The sequence below is a fragment of the Tachyglossus aculeatus genome, chromosome X3 (genome assembly GCF_015852505.1).
Source record: "Tachyglossus aculeatus isolate mTacAcu1 chromosome X3, mTacAcu1.pri, whole genome shotgun sequence".
Classification (NCBI taxonomy): domain Eukaryota; kingdom Metazoa; phylum Chordata; class Mammalia; order Monotremata; family Tachyglossidae; genus Tachyglossus; species Tachyglossus aculeatus.
In genome coordinates this window covers 21,646,107-21,672,554 of record NC_052099.1, presented here as the reverse complement: position 1 = coordinate 21,672,554, position 26,448 = coordinate 21,646,107, and the positions used below count along the sequence as shown (strand labels likewise).

Genomic DNA, 26,448 nt, shown 5'->3' with positions numbered 1-26,448 from the left:
TTGTGTCCAATCCAATTTGCTTGTATCCATCCCAGCAATTAGTACAGAGCCTGGCACATAGTAAGTACTTAAATGCCACAATTATTATTTTGATTTTCTTCTTCTTATTATTATTATTATTAATAATAAATGCCCTGGAGTGGGAGAAGGGGCAGTGATTCAGCCAGGGCCCCCAGGCCAGGAGGAGGAGGTACAGAAAAGTTGAGTGACTTGCCCAAAGTCACAAAGCAGACAAAGGGTGGAGGTGGGATTAGAACCCAGGTCCTTCCTCTATCCACTAGGCCATGCTGTTTTTCACCTCTGGCACCTTAGGTGGCTTCTTGATGTTTATGTACATGAAGAGACCTTCTTGATTAGGCTTGGCACCCCTTGCGAAGCATTATTCAGAATAAGGTCACATAACAATAACAACAACAATAATAACGTACTAAGTGCTTACTATATGCCAAGCACAGTTCTAAGCACTAGAGTAGATGCCATGAAATCGGATCAGGCCCAGTTTCTGTCTTAGAAGGGGCTCACAGTCTAAATGGGAGAACAGGGATCTAAGCACCATTTTATAAATAAGTCACAGAGAGATTAAATGACTGGCCCAAAGTCATAAAACAGGCAAGTAGCAGGGCTGGATTAATCAGGTCTCCTGACTCCTGGTCATGTGCTCTTTCCACCAAGCCCAGGCTGTTTCTTTCGCTGCACATCTTTTCATTCAGGGCTTTCCTGTCCAGCTTCCCCAGAGGGCTGAAGGACGGGGTGGAGGTGAGAGCTCCATTGACCAGGCATAACTTTCATCTTTAAGTGATCGATTCAAGGGAGCTAGGCAGGGTGTCTACTCATTTTTATCACTGTTATATAGACCACATATTAGCCATGCTTCAGATAGGGAATTTCTTTCCACACATTCACCGGATTTTTGCAGGTTACTTTCAGCCTTGTCCTAATTAATATCCGCTCATTGGAAAACATGCAGCACCTTCTGAGCGCACAGCACTCTAATCAGCACTGGAAAAAAGTACAAAGATAAATGTTCATATTTCATATTTGGGAAAGAGGCTTTTTGTAGCCTTACCTCTCCAAGTTAAAATTAATTGTGTGAGCTCTATTTCAGAGTGACTTGCCCATACGTGCTTCCTACATCAGATCCTGCCCACCAGATATTCACAAAAATCATCATCAATGGTATTTACTGAGCTCTTAATATGTGCAGAGCACTGTACTAGGTGCTTGGGAGAGTACACTGCAATAGAATTGGCAGTCACGTCCCCTGCCTACACCGAGCTCACAGCCGAGAGGAAATTTAAAATACATAATAACAATAATAATTGTGGTATTTGTTAAGTGCTTACTATGTGCCAGGCACTGTACTAAGCACCTGGTGGATACAAGCAAATCGGGTTGGACAAAGTTCCTGTCCCACCGAAGGCTCATAGTCTTCAAATCCCATTTAACATATGAGGTAATTGAGGCCCAGAGAAGTAAAGAGACTTGCCCAAGGTCACACAGCAGACAAGCGGCAGAGCTGGGGTTAGAATCCAGATCGTCTGACCCATGCCAGGCCCATGCTCTATCTGCTATGCCATGTTGCTTCTTCATCCAGTGACCCTCTTGTTTTCTGACTGTGGCCACGTGGAAATCCTTTGGTAGTCCTGTTTTTAAAATCCTGACTAAACTTTTTCCATTCTCATGCTACCATATGGCACTGACTCCAAAGTCTCACTGAAATGCTGCTGGACAATATGACTCAGCAAAGAGAGAAACGTAGGTGACACAAATAAGCCACAAAATTTAAAAACTCATGAATAACAAGGAAGAGATTTTGTTCTTCACATGTGTGTCACCACAACACATCTTCAAGGTGTAACCGATCTCACCACGAAAGCTAAAAATGGTTAAATGCAAATGTCAGGGTGTTTTTTCTGAAGTTTTTTCGAAATGCAAGAATAAAAATTGGAATCCTCTAGTCATAAGACGACGTATTGAGCTTCATTAGAATAGCAAAGTCTTTTATGAAACAGCCCAACAATATAATCCTACCTTCAAGTTGTTTAAAACAGTGTATGACTGTAAGATCTCTTTTTAAAAAGAACTCTTAAGATGAGCTCCTCAATAAATAAGCAGGCTGCATTCTGTTCCTTTACACTGTAAAAGGCTTGCTCTGGTCTTTTTTTCTGCAGTGTATACAGTCAATGGTATTTACTGAGCACTTACTATATGCAGAGCACTGTATTAAGCACTTGGGAGAGTGCAATACAACAGAATTGGCAGACGCATTCCCTACCCATAAGGACCTTACGGCCTAGAGTGGGAGACAGACACTAACATGAATAAGTGATTCATAATATAAAATTTAAAAATATCTACATAAGTGCTGTGGGGCTAGGGGTGGGGCAAATATCAAATGTCCAAAGGTCATGGATTGAAGGGCATAGATGACACAGAAGGGAGAGTGAATTGGGGAAAAGAGAGCTTAATCGGGGAAGGCATCTTGGAGATGTGACCTTAGTAATGCTTTGAAGGTGGAGAGAGTGGTGGATGATCTGACACATATGGAGGGGGAAGGAGTTCCAGGCTAAGGGGAGGATGTGGGAAAGGGGGCAGCGGCAAGATAGACGAGATCAGGACACCGTGAGTCAGTTGGTACCAGAGGAGCTGAATTTGAGGGTTGAGCTGTAGGAGGAGGTTAGCAAGGTGAGGTAGAATGGGGCAGGCTGATTGAGCACTTTAAAGCCGATGTAAGAAGTTTCTGTTTGATGCAGAGGTGGATGGACAGCCATCAGAGGTTCTCGAGATGTGAGAAGAAATGAACTGTATACCAATCACAGGTTTCATCTAGATCTAACCCCTAATTAACTGCATTTTCTTTATGGTATTTTGTTAAGCACTCATTATGTGCCAAGTACTGCACTAAGCACTGTGGTAGATAAAGGAAAATTGGTTTAGGCAATTATCCCAAATAGGGCTCACGATTTAATTCCCAATTTTACAGATAACTGAGGAACAAAGAAATGACTTGCTCAAGGTCACATAGCAGATGAGTGGCAGAGCCGGATTAAAACCCAGTCCTCTGACTCTCGGACCCGTGCTCTTTCCACTAGGCCAGCTGTTTATTTGATAATACTTCTTTTTCTTAAGTAATGGTGGAATGCCCAGTCTCTTGAAGCCTAAGGATTTATTCATTCATTCAATCATATTTACTGAGTGCTTACTGTGTGCAGAGCACTGTACTAAGCGCTTGGGAAGTACAAATCGGCAACATATAGAGACAGTCCCTACTCAACAACGGGCTCACAGTCTAGAAGGGGGAGACAGACAACAAAACAAAACATGTGGTCAGGCATCAAGTCATCAGAATAAATAGAAGTAAAGCTAGAAGCATATCACTGACAAAATAAATAGTAAATATTTACAAGTAAAATAGAGTAATAAATCTGTACAAACATATATACAGGTGCTGTGGGGAGGAAAGGAGGTAGGGCGGGGGGGTGGGGAGGGGAGAGGAAAAAGGGGGCTCAGTCTGGGAAGGCCTCCTGGAGGAGGTGAGCTTTCAGATTTATCAGCTGGTTACTTAAACTGCAGAACCATACATTTTTCTGGGAATATATACTATTTTCTTAAAACTAATTGGAGGTCAAATGAAGTTTGGCTCTTAAACAACATGGGCTTTACTCCTTAGAAGTCCAGCACTCTCCCCAAACCGGGAGAAGACATCAAGGAAGGGCACAGGATTTTCGATATTATCCAATGGTTGAAATCAAAAAAGACCTGGAGTTTGGCCTCTGTGTGATATTTCTAGTTTCTCTTCTTCCAAAGAGTTTGAATGCCCCATATGGAGGAAGAAAATACCTAAGAAAAGATAAGACAAGTCACTAAACAGAAAATGTCACTAAACGCTCAGCTCTTCCTCAAATTTGGCTGTCCCTGGAGAAACCATTTCTGTTTGGGCAGTGACTTCACTGAAGAATAAGTTGAAGGGAAAAAGAAAACCAAAATGAATCACAGTGACCCAAAAAGCCTTTAAAAAATATTGTTGGGAATCTGGCAGAAATATACCAGTCAAGCAGTTTGTCACCACACCACTGCATTTTCCATTAGGTCACCGATAACTACCACGGTCACCTTCTACTCCCTCCTAGACAAACCCAGTCTCTCTCACTGCTCCCTTAACACTAATTCCAGAGAAAACAAGTGTAAGCTTGCAGCTACAGCTCAAATACACTTCAACTCCCAAGGAAACCTCCCAAGATGAGGGTGAATAGAAAGGCGCTGAGGGAAAGAGTTGAAAGAAAAGATAATTACAAGGTTTGTTTCAAAGCTGTGCAATTCAATGTGGAGAGAAGGAAGGAGAGATGGAAAAAGGGAAATGGAGAAAGAAGGAAACAATGAAATCCATACAAGGGATGGGAAAAAGAGACAGGCTGTGTTGAAATTCTTGTTGGCCTACCACCCAATTTCTTTCAGGTGCTGACTCTGTTTGCTAATTTGTCACTTTGGCACAGTATACAGACAGGAAGACGATGCTGAAAAGTGCAGATTTTGTTTTTCTGTTGCGGGGAGGCTAGAGCAGCCGGGTTAAAGTGTTAGCAAACTGGAATCCTACAGCTGCTCAAACCTGCTTCTCCCATCAGCAACTTTTTTTTGCTTCTCCTAGGAAGATTATAGGGTATAAAATTTACCCTGGAAATTTAAAAGGTATGATTACCAGAAGCTATTTGCTAAACTTTTGGTAAAGTCAATGACACATTCTTAAAGTGCTCTACTTTGAGAAAGAAAAATAGGAAAGCTACCTTTTTAATAGGTTTAACAGTACATAAACTCAAAAAAGTCATAAAATTAGTGTATTTAAATTGTTTTTGCACGCTGCGGATTCTTAAAACAGGTAACAGGGTCCTATTAGTAAGGCCACATTCAGACAGGATTGGTTTCCACTGCCTTTAGCGTGGCGGAGATATTTAAATGTGTGTCTCCAAGGCACAAAACCCGGGGATGGTTATCACTTGGAAACCAACATTCTTACAGTAGTTTACGCAGTGTCGGTGAACAGAACTCCCTAAACTGCACCTCACTGCCCAAACCTACAACCTTTGCAATTGCTCCTCCCAGAAGCGATCTTCATTGTTCTACAGAGTAACAAGGCCAGAAGCCAGGGTATCTGATCTCTGGAAAAAGAAATGCAGAGTTATCCTTGGCTTCCTAAAAAGGATTGAGTGCCACTGTCTTTATGAGATGACCGTCCAACACCATGGGCCAGGTAGACACAGTGATCCAAGGCAAGTGATGGAATGGGGATACAGTATGATATGTCTGAGAAGCAGTTATTTCAACAATAAAACTATGCTGCTAGGGTGTAACTACAGAATCCCAATCCTGCTCTCCCAAATGAGACATAAGTACCTTTGAAATGAATAAATTAAATCCAACTGATACAAAAAGGAGCTCTCTTGAACACTTACTACTCAGTATTAAAGAACGGATACTTACTTACTGTTGTTGTTGTTGTTGTTGTAACTCTTGACAATTTGACTATAACATGATCATGTAACAGGGAGGCCAACAGGCCTGGTGCTAGCAGGTGCGTGGCTCAGAGAAACAGGAGGAAGATGTCACCCTCAATCCTCTTTATGACATCACATTCATCTCCTTTATTATGAATGGAAAATGTATTCAAAAGTCCTCTCCGATCTCTTTCTTGTGTGTGCGTACACAAAGATAACCACTAGAAACATTCTCTAATTAAACCAGGGAAATGGATTATTCCCTCAGCAGAGGTACACCTCGTTTCCAATGGAAACATGCTTCTCCTGATAGTACTGTGTGAGATTTCTAAGACAACTTTAAAAATTCAAACCGGAAGGCTGAGGCACACAGTAATGCGGGAAGTAGTACTGGGGAAAATACAACTTAAATCATTTGTTTAGGTATTGAATCGATGCACAGGTGGAGAAGCAGTGTGGTCTAAGGGAAAGCGGTTGGGCCTGGGATTCTAATTCTGGCTCTGCCACTGATGCGCTGTGTGACCTTGGGCAAGTCGCTTAATGTCTCTGTGCCTCAGTTCCCTCATTTACAAAACAGGGATTAAGACTGTGAGCCCTATGTGGGACATGGACTGTGTCGAACCTGATTAGCCTTATCTACCCCAGCGCTTAGTACAGTACCTGGCACTTAACAGACACCCACAAAAATTAAAGATGGCACTACTGATAATAACCTGATCGTTTCAATCAACTCAGGACAGGCAAATTGCTTGGTAGTTCCAAGTGCCCTGTCTGCTGACAGTTTCATGTTTGTTTAGGACTAGAAATCCAGGGGAGTAGGCTTGATTGTTGCTTTCCTCTCTGCACTTCTCCTGTAGCTGCTGGGCACTGCAGTTCAGGAAGAGCATGGCTAGCAAGATTCTTTAATAGCCTGTCCAGAGGGATTAGGGCTAGGATTATGCCAGGCACAGAGAGCACTGAGTTCCACTGTCAGTTTCCAGACCTTTCTTCTTGAAGTAGGACACTACAGCGGAATCCTTGAAACACGAACACTTTGCTTCACTGTTCCATACGTCGAGGGAAAGGTCAGCTAATACATCTACGCATTAAACACCCCCGCTTTTATGCTGATTTCAGTCAATCATATTTAAGTGCTTACTATGGGCAGACCACTGTACAAAGTGCTTGGGAGAATATGAAGCTAAAGAATTAGCAGATACGTTCCCTGTCCATAATGAGCTTATAGTCTAGAGGGGGAGACAGAATAAAATGATTTCTGAAGGAATGCCATCAGATGAAGTTACTTTACTATTTTTTCTGAATTTGACTGGGATAGTTGCTTTCACCATGGAGCTATGACCATTGTTTGACATTATAGCCGGTGTCTCCTCCTCTAGACTGTAAGTTGGTTATGCGCAGGGAACTTGTGTACCAACAGTGTTGTATTGTACTCTCCCAAGTGCTTAGTACAGTGCTCTGCACATAGTCAGCACTCAGTAAATACCATTGATGGATTACAAACCATTCTTTATAGTTGATAGAGCCCCATTCTTAATGGAAGAATCCATGTTTCATACCACTGAAGTGTTGCTGCCATCTTGATAGACTTTCCTCTTCATGATGAGGTCAGAGAGGTGCTTGCACTTTTTTAGCCGTGTGTTCAGGGGCAATTTCTTTAGTGGGGAATTTTTTAAAAAAATCTATTTCTAAGATCACTACTGACTCAGTAGTTGTGGAGCAGTTTGGAAGCAGCAGTTTGGAACCCCGGCTCCACCACCTGTCTGCTGTGTGACCTTGGCCAAGTCACTTCACTCCTCTGGGCCTCAGTTACTTCATCTGTAAAATGGGGATTAAGAGTGTGAGTCCAACGTGAGACAGGTACTATGTCCAACCTGACTCATATCTTTCCCAGCACTCAGAACAGTGCTTGGCACATCGTAAATGCTTAACAAGTACTGTAATTATTATTATTTGGCAAGTCAGAGGTGGATGCCCATCCTTTGGAATATGAGGAAAATTCCATCAGATATTTGCCAAAGGCATGATGTGCGTAAGCCTGACTAATGGCTGGAGGGTGAGGGGCAGGAGGGTGAGGGAGGGGCAGGAGGGTGAGGGAGGGGCAGGAGGATGAGGGAACCTTTTTATTTGCTACTTAAATTGCATGTGAGGGACTGTCAAGTCAATGTCTTCATACGAGAGACCTCTCGAAGAGTTTGTTTACACTGTCTGTCAAGCAACCCGTTGTTGGGTAGGGACTGTCTCTATATGTTGCCGACTTGTACTTCCCAAGCGCTTAGTACGGTGCTCTGCACACAGTATGTGCTCAATAAATACGATTGAATGAATTCTCTGATTTCTGACGCATAATGATCTCATTGCCCTACAGAGCAAAGGCATAGAGTAAATCCCGCCAGCCAAAACAAGCCATTGTCTTAAATTTAAAGTGAAAATGTCTAGACACCACTGTCATCATCTTCAGTGTTTGGCTAGAAACAGAGCGTTATATGGCCTGCAAAACTACAACCTGAGAAGGTTATTCTCTAGAAACACAGGAGTGTTGCCTAGCGGAAAGAACATGGGACGGAGTCAGATGACCTGATTCGAGTCTTGGCTCTGCCACTGGGCAGGTGTATAACCTGGGGCAAGACACCTCACTTCTCTGGGCCTCAGCTTTCTCATTTATAAAATGGGGATTCAATTGACTATTCTCCCTCCTACTTAGACTGTGAGCCCCATTTGGGACAGAGACTGTGTCCTACCTGCTTGACTTATATCTACCCCAAAGTTTAGAACAAGCTTGACACAGCACTTAACAAATACCATAAATTCCCCTATTATACCATAAACTTCTTAAGGACAGGGATTCCTAGCAAACACTATGGTGCTGATTAAAATTACTGATAATTGATGATCACCAGATACATAAAAACCCATCCACTGAAATGCCTACATTTGTTTGTTATTATTACAATATATTATTGCTACATCAATCATATTTATTAAGCATGTGGAGAGCACTCTGCTAGGTGCTTGGGAGAGTACAACTGAATTAGTAAACAGGATCTCTTCTCCAGTAGTTTGTCTAGAAAGGAGATAGACATTAAAATACCTTACAGACAGGAGGTAGTAATAGAATATAAAGATATATATAAAGTGCTACAGATGGTGGAGTGTGTACACTGAGGTGCTTAGGAGGTGTAAAATGCTGAAGTTGCAATTGGTGGGGGAAATAGGGTAGGGAGATGAGATGACTCAAGTGAGGGAGGCCTTCTGTTTAGAAAGGCTTTGAAGATGGGAAAAGTAGTGGATTGCCAGCCGAGAAGAGAGGAGTTCCAGGCAGGATGGATGGTGTGACCAAGAGGTCAATGATGAGGGAAGAGAATGAGGCCTGGTGAGCAGGTTGATTTGGGAGGTACAGGGTTATAGTGGGAGAGAAGTAAGGCTAAGTAGAGAGGAGAGTACTGATTGAGCGTTATCAAAGCCTGTGGTCAGGAGGTTCTGCTTCATGCAGAGAGGCATAGGTAACGTTTCGAGGTTTCTGGGGAGTCATGAGCAGATGTTTGAGATAAATGATCTGGGCAGTAGAGTGAAGTAAGGCCTGGAGAGGGGAGAAACTGAGGTAGCAGGGACGTTAATGAGGAGGCTGACACAATAGTCAAGTTGGGAATAGGACTAGTCCCGGGTCCAACACGACGGCTGTTTGGGAAGAAAAAAGGAGTGCATTGTCGAAAATATCCCACTCACCGACTCCATGAAAATACAGCATTAAGTCAAGAGAGTGCTAAAAGAAGGTACAGTTTCCCATAGGAAGTAACATATAGTGCTTGGGATATACATGGGGTAAACAGACATATTGAACAATGCACTATAAAAATCAACAATCCAAGATAATGTGAACAAAGTAACGAAATGTAGTTCTCAGAGGGAGTCTTTGTTCCTCAGGGCTACAGGCACAGTCTATGCTGGAGAGATCTGCTATTACGAGAAGCAGCATGGCTTAGTGGAAAAAGCACCAACCTGGGAGGCTCAGGGCTTGGGTTCAATCCTGGTTCTGCCACTTGTCCTGCTATGTGACCTTGGGTCAGTCATTTCACTTCTCTGGGCCTCAGTTCCCTTCTCTGTAAAATGGGTATTAAATACCCATTCTCTTTCTTTCTTAGACTGTGAGCTCCACATGGGATGAGGGGCTGTGTCTGACCTCATTGCTATCTGCACCAACACTTAGTACAGTGCTCGGCACAAAAGTAACTGCATTACATACGTCTCTATTACCCTTCAGTTAGATTTTTGAGAACAGATGTGCTGGGGCTGAGACTGAGATGCTAGGACCTGTTCCCACAGCCAAAATGTCTCAGAGGAGAGGGACGTTTCCTCCTCCAGGGGCCTTCAAAGCCTCTGAAAAGTCAAGAGATCAGTACTATATGCTGGGTTTCAAAGCACAGAGGCTGAAAATCCCTAGTGAACTCCATGCAGAGAAATATGGGCTGGGAGCCATCGAGAGTCGGACTTTGGTGGGAATGGGGAGAAAGACGTCAATACTGAATGTCTCCAGGGAGGTCCATCCCGAGAGGTGATTTGGAAGCTGAAGATCTGCCCCTAACTACTTCTGGCTGTTCGAGTGGTCCACTGGGATCCTAACTACTTCATGCAGTTGTCAGCTTTACTAATCAATGGTAGTCGTTGAGCCCTAACAAAGCATTTGGGAAAGAACAACAGTTTCTGGACATGATCCCCACCTACATGGAACTTACAGTCTACATAAAACAGGTGTTAAAATAGATTAGGGTCAGGGGAAGAGGTAGAGTGTAAGAATATGTACATAAAGACTCTAGAGTTGAGGAGAGTAGTCAAGATCTTAAGGAGGACACAGCTAAGTGCACAGATGATAGAGGGAAGAAAGATAGGAGAAATGAAAGGCTTGTGGAGGAGATGTGATTTTAGGAGGTTTTTGAAGGGGGGAAAAGTGGTAGACTGTCAGATGTGAAGGGGGAGGGAATTTCAGGCTGGAGGGAGAACGTGGGCCTTAAAAAAACCCAACCAATCAATAGTATCTATAGAGCACTGGACTAAGCACGAGAGAGTGGGTTCCTGAGTGAGGGACATGATCCCTGCCCTCAAGGCGTTTACAATCTAATGAGGGAGACTGTAGGGAATGTATCTGTTACAATGCACTCTCCCAAGAGTTTAGTACGGTGCTCTGCACAAAGTAAGTTCTCAATAAATATGACTGATGCACAAGCCATTCTCAGAACGTTATGACCATGGGGATAGATGAATAAGTATAAATCAAAACTATGCATAAATGCTAAGGACAGCAGTTGGATGGGTGCTACCAGGAAAGGGTTACATGCCCCCAGAGTAAAGATTACCGTATGAAGTTATCGGGCCAGTGTATGCTGCAAGAAAGGCAAATATACCAAGGCTATTGGATTTCATCAAAAAGAATGGACAGTAAACATCCCATAAGCCAATGGGCAAGCAAAGGTTCTGCCAACTCTGCTATACTGTATTCTCCCAATGCTTAGTACAGGACACTCCCACGGTAAGCACTCAAACATCACTGACTGAACCAATATTCAAATGTCAGTACTACCTTTGCAACATCTCTAAAATCTTTCATTCAGTGGTATTTATTGAGCACTCACTATGTGCAGAGCACTGTAATGAGTGCTTGGGAGAGTACAGTATAACAATAAACAAATTCTCTGCCAACAACAAGCTTTCCTCTCTAGGCTGCTACCATGCTGATCCAAGCACTTATTTCCTGTCTCGACTACTCTGTCAGCCACCTCTCTCTCCCACCTCTAGTCCTTACTTTGCTATGTTGCCCAGATCATTTTCCTATATAAGCTGTTCGGTCCACACCTCCCTACTCTACAACCTCCAGCGACTGCCCATCCACCACTGCATCAAACAGAAACCCCTTACCATCATCTTTAAAGCACTCAAATCAGGAATTCCCTCCTACCTTACTGACCTCACTGATTTCCTAAGTACAGCCCAGCCCTCACACCTCACTCTTCTAATACCAACCTACTTACTGTACCTTGATCTCGCCTATCTCACCACGGACTCTTTGCCTCGTCCCGGCTCTGTTCTGGAACTCACTCCTACTTCATATATGACAGACCACACCACTCTTCTCACCTTTAAACTCTTATTAAAACCACATCTCCTCCAACATCATTTCCACAACTAAGCCCTCAGCGTCCCCTATGCCCTTTCCCTTCTCCTAAGCACTTGAATCGGTACCATTTAAACACTTGACCCCCTTCCCAAGGGCCTACAGCATGTATGTTCACAGCCATAATTTATTTTAATGCCCGTCTCCCCCTGTAAACTGTATGCTCCTTGTGGGCAACTCTGATATACTGTACTCTCCCAAGCAGTTAGTGCAGTGTTCCATACACGGTAAGTTATCTGTGGGCAGGAAACGCATATACCAATATTATACTCTCCCAAGTGCTTAGGACAGTGTCCTGTACACAGTAAGCACTCAATTACCATTGATTTCAAGGGACATTCAGTTACCATTAATTTGAAGGAAAGTGATATTTTTATTTAAGGCAATAGTTGAGTTTTATGTTAGTCATCTGTTTACACAATCTGCACTGCTCTGAAGAGACGAGATACAAAATGAGATTAAATCATTAAAGGATATTTAAAGGGAAGCACAGTTGTAAAAGAAAATAATCCAGAAGTTATTTATAGAGCATTTACAGGCTAAAACAATTAGGAGCAGGATTTAGCTTAACCACATAATTCTTGAAAGGCATTAACCACCGTGAATGAATGGTGACAATAATTATTATATTAAGCACTTACTATGTGCCAAGCACTCTACTAAGAACTGATATTCTGGTGGGATACAGTCCCTGTCCCACCTGGGGCTGAAAATTTAGTGAGTCTGGAAATAAGGAAATTATAAGTAGTCCAGAGGTTAGTGAACAGGGAGGAGTTTTTCTGTCAAATGCAATTCACTCATGGAATAGAGTCACAATGAAAAACAAAATAACAATCAATGGTATTTGAGTATTACTGAGTGCTGAGCACTGTACCAGTTGCTTAACAAATGGAGCATGTAGCTAGATTAAAAGGAAATCAAATGAAAGCACAAAACAATGAGTATAAAAGTTCATCGGGCGATGGGTCTAAAGCTTTCCTTCCTCTCAATCTATTTGGACAGTTGGGCAAATTGGTGGCAAGCCATGTCACAGGGATGTACCAGATGCACTTAATCCTTTTAATCGGGATGTAGAATGAGGTTATTATTAGTTAGGCACAGTTAATCATGTGTGTTCTCGCCACGTCCAAGCATCTGTGCACAAGGACGGCATTATAGAGATATGCAGCAGTTAGAGAAATGAAAGTCTAAAAAATAGTTTACATTCAGAGAACAAAAAATATCAATGTTGTGTGCATCTCTATCAGTGTTAACTGAGCCCTCGCTGGGTGCGGAGCACTATTCAAAGCTCCTGGGAGAGTACAATCCAATCTACAAACAGGCAGAAACAAACGAGTGAACATACTCAAGCGAAGGAACCTATTTTCTTAACACGCTATGTCCCCGAAGATGGGTCACCTACTTTTGGTACCAGGAACCAGCTGTAGCCATATTCGGAGTTGGAACCCACTAAATAACCTTACGGATCTTCCCTTGTCCTTGCTGACAATCGCTGACAATTAACAGATGACACAGCATTTCCTCCAAATAAAGAAACCGGAGAGTAGCTCTTCTTTTTTGAAAGCCATTTTAGGGAAATAAATCTCTTGGGCATGAAGACGCTTACGGTGAAAATCCTGCAGCTAGTTCCTCTTCCTGGTTCCTTGCAAACATCCAAGGAAGAAATCTGTAGCGAGCGGGAGAGATGGGTTTGGTTCGGGGGGCCGGTGGGAGGAGGGGGTTGAAACCCACCTGTTTGCGGACTTGGTTTTATGAACTTTCAGGGAGGAAAGAATGACCACCCGAGGCCAAGAAAGGACAAGCGAATCCGGCCCCCGGCCCCGATTCGCAAAGCTGCCCCGGCCTGAGAATAATGTGGGGGAAGAAGTCGGTCTGTTTTAAGGTCTGTTGTGTCTACATTCGAGAGCAGAATAAACTGCAAAGAGAAGCAGCGTGGCTCAGTGGAAAGATCACGAGCTTGGGAGTCAGAGGTCATGGGTTCTAATCCCGGCTGTGTGACCTTGGGCAGGTCACTTCACTTCTCTGAGCCTCAGTTACCTCGTCTGTAAAATGGGGATTAAGACTGTGAGCCCCACGTGGGACAACGTGATCACCTTGTATTCCCCCCCCCCCCCAGTGCTTAGAACAGTGCTTTGCACATAGTAAGCACTTAACAAATGCCATCGTTATTATTATAATGAATATGCTCATTCATGCACTCACCTGACATGCCACAAGCATGTTTCAGAAATGACCGCGGAGGGTGACAAGCATCCCCAGATCGATCAATCGATGCTATTAATTGAGCTCCTACTAGGTGCAGAGCACTGTCGTAAGTGGATGAGGACAATCCAGCAGAATTCTATTTACTGATCCAACATAATTCTATTCATTGAGCTCCTACTAGCTGCAGAGCACTGTGCTAAACGAGCGGGTGAGGACAATCCAACAGAATTCTAAGTATTGATCCAAGAGAATTCTATTTATTGAACTATTAGGTGCAGTGCACTATCCAGAGCGGGTGAAGACAAATCAACATAATTCTATTTATTGATCCAACGCAATTCTATTTATTGAGCTCCTACTAGGTGCAGAGCATTGTGCTAAGCGAGAGGATGAGGGCAATCCCACAGAATTCTATGTATTGAGCTCCTACTAGGTGCAGATCACTGTCTAGAGCAGATGAGGACAATCCAACTGAATTCTATTTATTGATCCAACGCAACTCTATTCATTGAGCTCTTACTAAAAGTGCAGAGCACTGTCCAGAGCAGGGGACAATCCAACCGAATTCTATTTATTGATCCAACGCAATTCTATTTATTGAGCTCCTACTAGGTGCAGAGCATTGTGCTAAGCTACTGGATGAGGGCAATCCCACAGAATTCTATGTATTGAGCTCCTGCTAGGTGCAGAGCACTTTCCAGAGCAGATGAGGACAAATGAACAGAATTCTATTTATTCACCCAACACAATTCTATGTATTGAGCTCCTGCTAGGTGCAGGGCACTGTCCAGAGCAGAGGACAATCCGAGAGAATTCCATTTATTGATCCAACACAATTCTATTTATCGAGCTCCTACAAGGTGCAGAGCACTGTGCTAAGCGAGTGGATGAGGACAATCCAGCAGAATTCTATGTATTGAGCTCCTGCTAGGTACAGAGCACTGTCCAAAGCAGATGTGGATAATCCAACAGAATTCTATTTATTGGGCTCCTACTAGGTGCAGAGCACTGTGCTAAGTGAGTGGATGAGGACAATCCCAGAGAATTCTATGTATTGAGCTCCTGCTAGGTGCAGAGCACTGTCTAGAGCGGATGAGGACAGTCCAACAGAATTCTATTTACCGATCCAACACAGTTCTATATATTGAGCTCCTGCTAGGTGCACAGCACTGTGCTAAGTGAGCAGATGAGGACAATCCGGAGGAATTCCATGTATCGAGCTCCTGCTAGGTGCAGAGCACTGTCCTAAGCGGATGAGGACAATCCAACAGGATTCTAATTACCAATCCAACACAATTCTATGTATGGAGCTCCTACTAGGTGCAGAGCACTGTGTTAAGTGAGTGGATGAGGACAATCCGGCGGAATTCTATGTATTGAGCTCCTTCTAGGTGCAGAGTACTGTCTTAAGCGGATGAGGGCAATCCAACAGAATTCTACTTACCGACCCAACACAATTCTATTTATTCTATTTATTCAGCAGGTGCAGGGCACTGTCCTAAGCGGATGAGGACAATCCAACAGAATTCTATTTACTGATCCGACATAATTCTATTTATTGAGCTCCTGCTAGGTGCAGAGCACTGTCCTAAGCGGAGGAGGACAATCCGACAGAATTCTACTTACTGATCCAACATAATTCTATGTATTGAGCTCCTGCTAGGTGCAGAGCACTGTCCTAAGCGGATGAGGACAATCCAACAGAATTCTATTTACTGATCCGACATAATTCTATTTATTGAGCTCCTGCTAGGTGCAGAGCACTGTCCTAGGCGGAGGAGGACAATCCGACAGAATTCTACTTACTGATCCAACATAATTCTATGTATTGAGCTCCTGCTAGGTGCAGAGCACTGTCCTAAGCGGATGAGGACAATCCAACAGAATTCTATTTACTGATCCGACATAATTCTATTTATTGAGCTCCTGCTAGGTGCAGAGCACTGTCCTAGGCGGATGAGGACAATCCAGCAGAATTCTACTTACTGATCCAACACAATTCTATGTATTGAGCTCCTGGTAGGTGCAGAGCACTGTCCTAAGCAGATGAGGATGACCCAACAGAATTCTACTTACTGACCCAACACAATTCTATATATTGAGCTCCTGCTAGGTGCAGGGCATTGTGCTAAGCGAGTGGATGAGGACAATCTGGCGGAATTCTATGTATTGAGCTCCTCCTAGGTGCACAGTACTGTCTTAAGTGGATGAAGACAATCTAATAGACTCCTACTTACTGAACCGACATAACTCTATGTACTGAGCTCCTGCTAGGTGCAGAGCACTGTCCTAGGCGGATGAGGACAATCCAACAGAATTCTACTTACCGATCCAACATAACTCTATGTATTGAGCTCCTGCTAGGTGCAGAGCACTGTCCTAAGCGGATGAGGATGACCCAACAGAATTCTACTTACCGCCCCAACACAATTCTATATATTGAGCTCCTGCTAGGTGCGGAGCATCGTGCTAAGCGAGCGGATGAGGACAATCTGGCGGAATTCTATGTATTGAGCTCTTGCTAGGTGCACAGTGCTGTCTTAAGTGGATGAAGACAATCCAACAGAATTCTACTTCCCGAGCCAACACAATTCTATGTATTGAGCTCCTGCTAGATACAGAGCACTGTCCTAAGAGGATGAGGACAATCCAACAGAATTCTACTTACTGATCCGACATAACTCTATGTATTGAGCTCCTGCTAGGTGCACAGTACTGTCTTAGGTGGATGAAGACAATCCAACAGAATTCTACTTACCGATCCAACATAATTCTATGCATTGAGCTCCTGCTAGGTGCACAGTACTGTCTTAGGTGGATGAAGACAATCCAACAGAATTCTACTTACCGATCCAACATAATTCTATGCATTGAGCTCCTGCTAGGTGCACAGTACTGTCTTAGGTGGATGAAGACAATCCAACAGAATTCTACTTACCGATCCAACATAATTCTATGTATTGAGCTCCTGCTAGATACAGAGCACTGTCCTAAGAGGATGAGGACAATCCAACAGAATTCTACTTACTGATCCGACATAACTCTATGTATTGAGCTCCTGCTAGGTGCACAGTACTGTCTTAGGTGGATGAAGACAATCCAACAGAATTCTACTTACCGATCCAACATAATTCTATGCATTGAGCTCCTGCTAGGTGCACAGTACTGTCTTAGGTGGATGAAGACAATCCAACAGAATTCTACTTACCGATCCAACATAATTCTACGTATTGAGCTCCTGCTAGATACAGAGCACTGTCCTAAGAGGATGAGGACAATCCAACAGAATTCTACTTACTGATCCGACACAATACTATGTATTGAACTCCTGCTAGGTGCAGAGCACTGTCCTAAGCGGATGAGGACAATCCAACAGAATTCTATTTACTGATCCGACATAATTCTATGTATTGAGCCCCTACTCGGTGCAGACACTGTGCTAGGCGAGCGGATGAGGAGAAGCCCCCAGAAGGGGAGGAGCCGCCCACCGGCCCGGCCCGGGTGGGCCCCTGGCCGGGGGGAAGGGGCAGTGGTCGGTGTGTGTTTGGGGGTCGCCCCCCGAGCCGAGCCGAGCCGAGCCGAGCCCCCCCAGTCCCGGGGCCCGGCTCTCACCAGAACAGCAGGTTGGCCCCGACGAAGCGCCCCAGGGGCCGGAGCAGGTTTCTCCCTCCGGGCGGGGCCTCCTGGGGCCCGGGGCCCCCCCCGCCCCTGGGCCGCCGCCCCGCCCGCCGCGCCCGGAGGGGCCCGGGGACCCAGGCTGGCCATCCCCAGGCCCCGGGCCCCGGGCCTCGGACCGGACGGGGACCGGACAGGGCGCGGCAGGGCTCCGGGGCCCGGCGGGACGGGAGGCCAGGCCCGGACCGACCACCAGGAGGACCGGGGCGATGCTGGTGATCGCGACGGTGACGGTGGTGACGGTGACGGTGACGGTGACGGTGATCCCGCCGCCGCCGCCGCCGCCGCCGCCGCTCCAGCCGCCCCGAGGCCGGAGGAGGGCGGGCCGCGGGCGCTGGAGGCACCGCCCCCGGGGCCGGACGGGGGCGGGCCCAGGGGGGCTGGAGGCACCGCCCCCAGCAGCGGGCGTGGGCGGGGCTGGAGTCCCCGCCCCCAGAGCCGGACGGGGGTGGGCGGGCTAAGGGGGCTGCCGCGGCCGCCGCCGCTGGCCGGGGCTGGCGTGCTGTAGTGGCCGCCCCGGAGGCCGGGGACGGGCGGGCCCAGGGGGCTGGAGTCACCGCCCCCGGGGCCGGACGGGGCTGGGCCGGCCGCGGGGGGCTGGGGCCGCTGGAGTCACCGCCCCCAGAGACAGACGGGGCTGGGCGGGCGGGCGGGCGGGCTGGGGGGCTGCGGCGGCGGCTGCTGCTGTCCGGGGCTGGGGGGCTGTAGTGGCCGCCCCGGAGGCCGGGGACGGGCGGGCTCAGGGGGCTGGGGGAGCCGCCCCCGGAGACAGACAGGGGCGGGCGGGAGGGCGGGCTGGGGCCGCTGGAGTGGCCGCCCCGGAGGCCGGGGGTGGGCGGCCTGGGGCGGGGGGCTGGAGGCACCGCCCCCAGGAGCGGCCGTGGGAGGGCTTAAGGAGGCTGCTGCCGCTGCTGCTGTCCGGGGGTGGGGTGCTGTAGTCACCGCCCCGGAGGCCGGGCTGCGGGGGCTGGAGGAGTCACCGCCCCCAGAGACGGGGGGGGGCTGTAGTCGCCGCTCCCAGGAGCGGGCGTGGGCGAGCGAAGGAGGCGGAGGCTGCCGCTGCCGCTGCTACTGCTGCAGTAGTAGTCCGGGGCTGCGGGAGGTGTAGTGGCCGCCCCAGGGAGCGGCTATTGGCGGGCAGAGGGGGCTGTAGCGGCCGCCCCCCGGGAGCGGGGGTGGGCGGGCCGGGGAGGTGGAGGTTGCCGCCGCCGCCGCCGCTGTCCGGGGGTGGGGTGCTGTAGTGGGCGCCCCAGGGGCGGATCTGGGCAGGCTGAGGGAGCTGTAGTGGGCGGCCCAGGGAGCGGGGCTGGGGCTGGGGCTGACCGGCCGGCTGGGACGTCATCGGGGAGCCAGGCTTCCTCCGGACCGCGGGACCCCAGCCCTCCTTTTGGGGGGCGGCGGGGGGCCGGGGGGGCTGCTACTCGTTGGAGGCTGCTGCCGGGCCAGGGTTGCTGCTGGCGGTGGGCTGCTACTGGGTGGGGGGTGGCTGCTACTGGTGGGGGCTGCTGCTGGATGGGGGGCTGCTGCTACTGGGGGGGGCTGCTACTGGGTGGGGGGCTGCTACTGGTGAGGGCTGCTACTGGGTGGGGGGGCTGCTACTGGGTGGTGGCTGCTGCTTCTGTTGGGGGCTGCTACTGGGTGGGGGGCTGCTACTGGTGAGGGCTGCTACTGGGTGGGGGGCTGCTACTGGGTGGGGGGCTGCTACTGGGTGGGGGGCTGCTACTGGTGAGGGCTGCTACTGGGTGGGGGGCTGCTGCTACTGGGTCGGGGGCTGCTACTGGTGAGGGCTGCTACTGGGTGGGGGGCTGCTACTGGGTGGTGGCTGGTGCTACTGGTGGGGGCTGCTACTAGGTGGTGGCTGGTGCTACTGGTGGGGGCTGCTACTGGGTGGTGGCTGGTGCTACTGGTGGGGGGCTGCTACTGGGTGGTGGCTGCTGCTACTGGTGGGGGGCTGCTGCTAGGTGGGGGCTGCTACTGGGTGGTGGCTGCTGCTACTGGTGGGGGACTGCTGCTAGGTGGGGGCTACTACTGAGGAGGGGGCTGCTGCTAGTGGGGGGCTGCTGCTGGGTGACGGTTGCAGCTGCTACTGGGCCAGGGAGTAGAACCTGTTCTTTGGAATCCCAATCACACACTCCCTCCACCGGGTCAAACTGCCTTGAGGGGGCATACTGAAGTCTTTGGCTGCAACCACACAAGCTCCTCTTTATCCTTTCCTTCTTCCTCCCAACCCCCACAACCCTCGTTCTTGAAAAGAAATGGAAGCAAGGAATTCTACTGGAGTACAGTTCAAGGCCATGAGAGAGCTAGCCAGAATATTGGTTAGATACTGTTTGCTACTCCTCCGGTTCCTGCTGCCTCAGTCCTATCCTGTCCTGTGGCCTGGAACACCGTCCCTCTTTATATCTGACAGACAATGACTCTCTCCTCCCTCAAAGCCTTACTGAAGGCACATCTCCTCCAAGAGGCCTTCCCTGACTAAGCCCTCCTTTCCCCTTCTCCCATTCCCTTCTGCCTCACCTTGACTTGCTCCCTTTATTCTTCCCCTCCTCCCAGCCTCACAGCACTTATGTACATACCTGTAATTTTATTGACTTACATTAATTTTTCATTCCCCTTCTAGATGGTAAGCTCACTGTGAGCAGGGAATGTGTCTGTTATATTGTAGTACTCTCCCAAGCTTAGTACAGTGCTCTGCACACAGTAAGCGCTTAATAAATGATTGACTGACCCTTCTCTCCTCTTTCAGCTTCAACTTTTCTCCTTCCCCTTCTCTTCTCGTCCTCCCAACCCCCAATCGTCCCACCGGGTTCTATTCCCAGACCCCCAATATTTTGCCCACCATTTCTTACTTCTCCAATCCTACACTGATCCTTCCGTTCTCTTGTGTCTCAAGCCCCCAAAACCATTTTAGCCAGGAGGGTTGGGGGCTAGGGATGGGACCAGTACAGAGAAGCAGGCCTGAAGGTGGGATGGGAGGTTGGATAAGTTTTCCTTGCTATAAAACAGGATGGAAGAGTGAGGTGAGCTGGTAGAACTTGGTAGAGTTCTAAGCATTTGGGATAATACTTTAGAGGCCAAAGGATCATTCCTGACCTCAGGGAACTTTCCACCTTAAAGGGAAAAATGCCTTGAGAAGAAAATGTGAAATGAGGTGGCATCAACCACACCTACCGAAGCTCATAGCACCTGCTGAAGGCTCAGAGACCTGTGTTTTGGGTCCCTTACTGGGAAGAGGAGAAATGTGTTTGATTGAGGTTAGGGGCAAAATGTGGCTCTCTACATTCGAGTGTCCCCTTGAAAGTCCCTTAAGAGAGGAGAGAAATCTGAAACCTTATGACTGGTGATGGAGAACAAAAGATGAGCTCCCAGAGCTTCTAGAAACAAATATTGTGTGTGTGTGTGTGTGGTGGTGTGACACTGTAGCACTCTAATCCAGATTCGGAGGAAGGAAATGGGCTAAATTGAGTGGTAGGGAATACATTCCGCTCCCTAGGCACATCAAGGCTTCAGTTCAACTTAAAAAAGTATCTCTCGGTTTCCACAACTAAAAAGCCCGTTCTCCTTCCCATGTAAGCCCCGTGTAGGACAGGGATTGGGTCTGATCCGATTGTACTGCATGTACCCCCCTGTACTTGGCATAGTTAGTGCATCACAAATACCACAATTATTATTATTTTGTGGGTGGGGTTTTGATTCCTACCACAGAACAAGAAACCCTGCCAAATCTTTTATTTCAGCTTCACTTGTGATCCCAGTGTCATTTTCTACAAGGCTATGGTGATCTGAAGAAATTCTCAAGTTATCTCTGAGAGGTGTTTACATACGAAGTGAAACGATAAACGTTTCTCAGCCTACAAGCAGTCTAGTTAAATTTCAAGTTCATTTTATTGACTTGAAAGTTCAAGGTAAGAGTTGCCGTTACACCTGCTCTATAAATGTTATACTTCATTTCCTTCCTGGAGTTAAGTGACTTAAGCAGTTAAGTGACAAAGTCACATAGCAGGAAAGTGGAAATGTTGGGACCGTAACTTAGGTTCTCAGAGTCTTATTTACGTGATGTTTGCACAAACCCCATGCTGTAGCAATATCCCTGTAGCCCCTCCCCGCCCAACACACACACACACAATTCAGCAGCAGCACTCGCTCAAACTCTTCATGGGAAGATACCTACTCCTTTCAGGCCATTTATATTTGTTAGCTGGTTTCAGATGCAAAGCAGGAGCACAGGAGATGTCTCATGGTAGTAACTAAGGGTACCGAGAGCTGACTGCTTTGTAGTAAAACTGTAATACTTCACTTCCAGCTATCCAGGGGAAATTTTGAGGAAGAGGTGAGGTCTCAATTGTCCTTTGAGGAAGAAGAGATGAGCTACATAGCCTGGCAGATGGACAGTAAGGGGGCATTTAAAGTGTCAGCTATGATATGGAAAAGCAGAGTTGCCTAGAGAAAAGAGCGTGAGTTTAGGAGTCAGAGGACCTGGATTCTGATACTTGCTTGTTGTGAGATCTTGGGCAAGTCACTTAGATTTTTTTGTGCCTCAGTGAAATGGGGATGAAATGCCACTTAAATTGTTTGTGCCTCAGTGAAATGGGTATTATAATGGGTATATGGGAGAAATGCCTGTTATCCCTCCTTTTTAGACTATGAGCCCCATGTGGGGCTGGGACTGTGTCTGATCTGATTAATTTGTATCTACACCAGTGCTCAATACAATGCTTGGCATGTAATAAGCACTTAACAGACAGTACAATTATTATTATTATGGAGCTGGCATTGGGGGAGGTGAAGGGATCTGCGAAAATAAGTTTGGAGCAGAGATAGAGATGCAGCAGACTCAAGAGGAACTCGAGACAGCGCCCTGCTGCTGAAAGGGTCAGCCTGCTGATGTGAAAGGGTCTAATTCAGTCTTGAAGAGGAGTCATGTGAGAATTTTAAGTGGATGTGAGAAAGCAGGATGGGGTGGGGGGCTTATTGTCAAAATAGAAGGGAGGAATCATTTTAAAAAGGCTACTGAGGAAATATATGAGGGAACTATGATTGAATGGACTATCCTTGAAGTACTTGGAGCTTTGTAAAACAAGGCCCTACAACAATGGAAGCTAGCATTATAATAAAGAAATGATGAGCTTCATTGTCTTAATGGACCTGGGACTCTTTGAGATCCTGTGGATTTAAGCCTTACAGACATTTAAGTAAACCATCCAGTCTACCCATTTTTAACACCTACCCCCTCAGCATTTTCCACATTTCCACATCTGTACCCTCAGTTCATATTTCAGAGCACATCAACCTCCTTACTTTCCTGAAAATAGTGCAGCCAGGCATTATAAATGGGGGGGAGGGAAGAAAATCATGGGGTGTGCAGTTCATTTCTCTCTGGTGCTGAGTTGCTTTCACTTGGTCCCTTTGGTTCATCATTCTATTCTGACTTCTTTCCCCTGTGGGGCACCATTTAAGATCCTAAATGAAAAGGGTGAACAGCATGTTAATTCTTGTTAATTTATTCCATTTTGGAGGGTAAATGACCATGACTCACATCAGTCCTGTAGAATGACACCCATTTCATTTTTGTCTAGAGGCTAAATAATATATTGTTATATGTTATTATGTTATATGTTATTTATAATATGTTATATATTATAAATAATATATTATTTTATATATATATATATATTATATTTATTTTGGCTAGGACATGGTTTAGACCCTGGGCTGCCACGCTATCAAAGAAACTGGCTGGGGACAGATTCAAGGTGTTGGAGTGGGTTAGGTACTTCTACACCACCAGCTTTCCTGAGTGCAAAATTGCATAAGAATACATCCCTCATGCTCTCAGAGAACTGGATGTACTCAAGTCAAGTCTCTCTCTCTGGGACAGAGAAACATTTTGAGAAAGGTTTAACCCCAATTCTTTAATGTCATTATCCTTGTCCATATGAGGGCTTCCTTCCCCCTCAAAGTACAACCTTCACTTCTGAAAGGCAAGAATGGGGAAGATTTCTAGATCGTAAGTTCATTTTGGGCAAGTAATGTGTCCACCGACTGTAGTGTAGTCTTCCCAAGTGCTCGGTACAGTACTCTGTACACAGATAGGGCTCAACAAATACCATTGATTGATTAACTTCAGTCTGGCCCTCACAGCCATTACCCACTGACTGAATAGGAGTTCTGACCGAATAGGAGTTCAGGCCAAATAGCATGATCCTCAATATCGTGTGGAATTAGGGAAAAAAAAAAAAGAGTCAAACCTCATAGTCTGGAATTCAAACGTTCTAAAATTCCCACATCTTTGAAAGTCAAAGGAAAAAGCTACCTACTGGATGGTTTCCATGTAGCTAAAGGGAGAAATGAAAATGGGAAGTGGAAATAGAATTTCTTCAATAATTTAACCCCTAAATGCTTTGCTATTTATAATCTGATTAGGCACAAGTACATAAGCCAACAGATCAGACAGTTTTGCATTTCTCCTCAGTTCACTCTGGGACTCGCTTTTCATGTCACAGCCTTGGAGGAACCACTTGGTTACATAGTTCAGACCTCACTTCAAATCTGGTCAACAATTTTGTCACTCATTTACCCTGAACAAGGGTCACTCAACTGTCCTTACAGGGATCCCAATAAAGGGCTTACAAGAATAATGAAAACTCAGGTTTACAGGCAAAAATGTTGCACACAATATATAGAAGGGCCAATTAGGACCCATTGTAGCCCAATGAGATAGACTTAGCATAAAAATGCTATTAAAACAAGTTGGTGCCTTGCAAAACAGCCCAGAGATGCTTCACCTGTGCAAAACGCTGCCTCTGAAGGGCTTTGGAACCGTGTGCATAATAATTATATTTTTTTAAGGTGCTTACTGTGTGCCAGGCACTGTACTGAGCACTGAAGTGGATACAAGCAAATCACTGTCCCAGGTGGGACTCTCAGTCTCAATCCCCATTTTACAGAAGAGGTAACTTGAGGCACAGAGAAGTGAAGTGAGTTGCCCAAGGTCACACAGCAGACGAGAAGCAGTGCCAGATTTAGAACCCATGACCTCCTGACTCCCGGAGCCCGTACTCTATCCACTACATCAGGCTGCTTCTCCTAAATAGTTCGGGCCAGAATGGGGACCGTGCAGATGTAGTGATCGCGTTGGTGCCTTTTGAGGCTGCATTCCGCAGATTTCACAACTGGCCCTCAGCTCAGCACTCACGAGCACCTTTATAACCCTCTCCCCTACTTTCCCCTTCCCTCCCTCCTTCTCCCCCATAGGGGCTTGCAGGCTCTGCCCTCTTTCCATCTCTGCATGCTATTCTGTACTCACGGTATTCAGTAATTCTGTACTGGAATCACCTTTAGTTGGCAAGCCATCACCCTCCAATCCCTCATGGGCAGGGAACAAAGCCACTAACTCCGTTGTACTCTCCCAAGCACTCAGCATAGGGTTCTGCACAGAACTGACATACTCACCAGTGCTCACATACTAGTGGTTAATGACGAACTATTTTATGCTGCAAGGGGCTTCCTAAAAAATGTGAAACTTTAGGAAACTTTTCATAAAGTTTCATAGAGAAGCAGCGTGGCTCAAGTGAAAGAGCCTGAGCCTTGGAGTCTGAGGTCATGGGCTCAAATCCTGGCTCCGCCAATTGTCAGCTGTGTGACTTTGGGCAAGTCACTTACCTTCTCTGTGCATCAGTTACCTCATCTGTAAAATGGGGATTAAAACTGTGAGCCCCCTCCCTGGACAACCTGATCACTTTGCAACCTCCCCAGCGCTTAGAACAGTGCTTTGCACATAGTAAGTGCTTAACAAATACCATCATTATTATTAAATGAACTAGCAGAAAGAACTGGTCTTGGTCCAAGCTAGAAAGGCAATGCATTTCCCAATCTTGTTTCTGTTGGCCTTTTCTCTCTCCATATTTCTCCTGGGGGGCTCCCTCTCTCTCCCTGTTCTCCTCTAGCCTGTTCTCCTTTTATACACGTAGTTTTCCCTGTATCCCTTTGTTTCCCCATTCGTTTGCTTTTTTTAATTCATCCATTCAATCATATTTACTGATCACTTACTATGTACAAAGCACTGTACTAAGCATTTGGGAGAGCACAATAAAATAACAGACACATTCCCTGCCCACAGTGAGCTCACCGTCTAATGGTATTTGTTAAGCGCTTATGTGCCAAGCACTAAGTGCTGGGATAGACGCAAGAAAATCAGGTTTGGACACAGTCGGTGTCCCACATGGGGCTCACAGTCTTAAACCTCATTTCACAGATTAGGTAACTGACAACAGAGAAGTTAAGTGGCCTGCCCAAAGTCACACAGCTGAAAAGTGGGACAGAAGTGGGATTAGAACCCAGGTCCTTCTGACTCCTAGGACCATGCTCTGTCCATTAGGCCACACTGTTCCTGTATTTTCCTGAATGTTTCTCAGTTTGAATTCTTCCCCTTGGCTTCAGGGACATTACATTACATTTCTGTAGGTCAACACATACTGAATTCATTTTAACGTAAAGATATTCAACTAAGAGACAGTGAAGTGCAAAGAGTTTTCAAGAGAGTCGTCTCCTTTGTGGGCAGAGGATGGCGTTTGGTTCTGTTTCCCCAATGCTTAGTTCAGGGTATAGCTCTCAGTAGGCCCGCAACACACCTTCACAGCTCCTGGCACATCGTTTGCATTTCACTGAACTGTGCTTTCTTCCTTCGTGCAGGAAAGAAATGGAAAGTCTCCACTCTGAGGCGCAGGGTCACCCATCCCTTAAAGATCACGGTATGGAAAGGACACGGACTTGCACTGTAGGCCTGAATCCAGATTCTGATATCCACAGCCTGGCACTTGCAGAAATGAAGTATTTGTGGAAAAGGAAATGATAAGTGTCATTCTAGTCAGGAGCGCTAATGGGAAAAAGAGGACAGAATGGATAGGAGACAGGGCA

General features: G+C 46.5%; 1 protein-coding gene across 1 annotated transcript in view; it reads right to left on the bottom strand.

Moving 5' to 3' along the window:
* RETREG1 (reticulophagy regulator 1) overlaps window positions 1–17,622 on the bottom strand; it is an 84,698-nt gene extending 67,076 nt beyond the window's left edge. Inside the window, 2 exon segments of the mRNA XM_038770225.1 lie at window positions 17,470–17,556; window positions 17,558–17,622. Coding sequence (XP_038626153.1) covers window positions 17,470–17,556; window positions 17,558–17,622 — 152 coding nt within the window.
* Window positions 17,623–26,448: the final 8,826 nt, after the last annotated feature.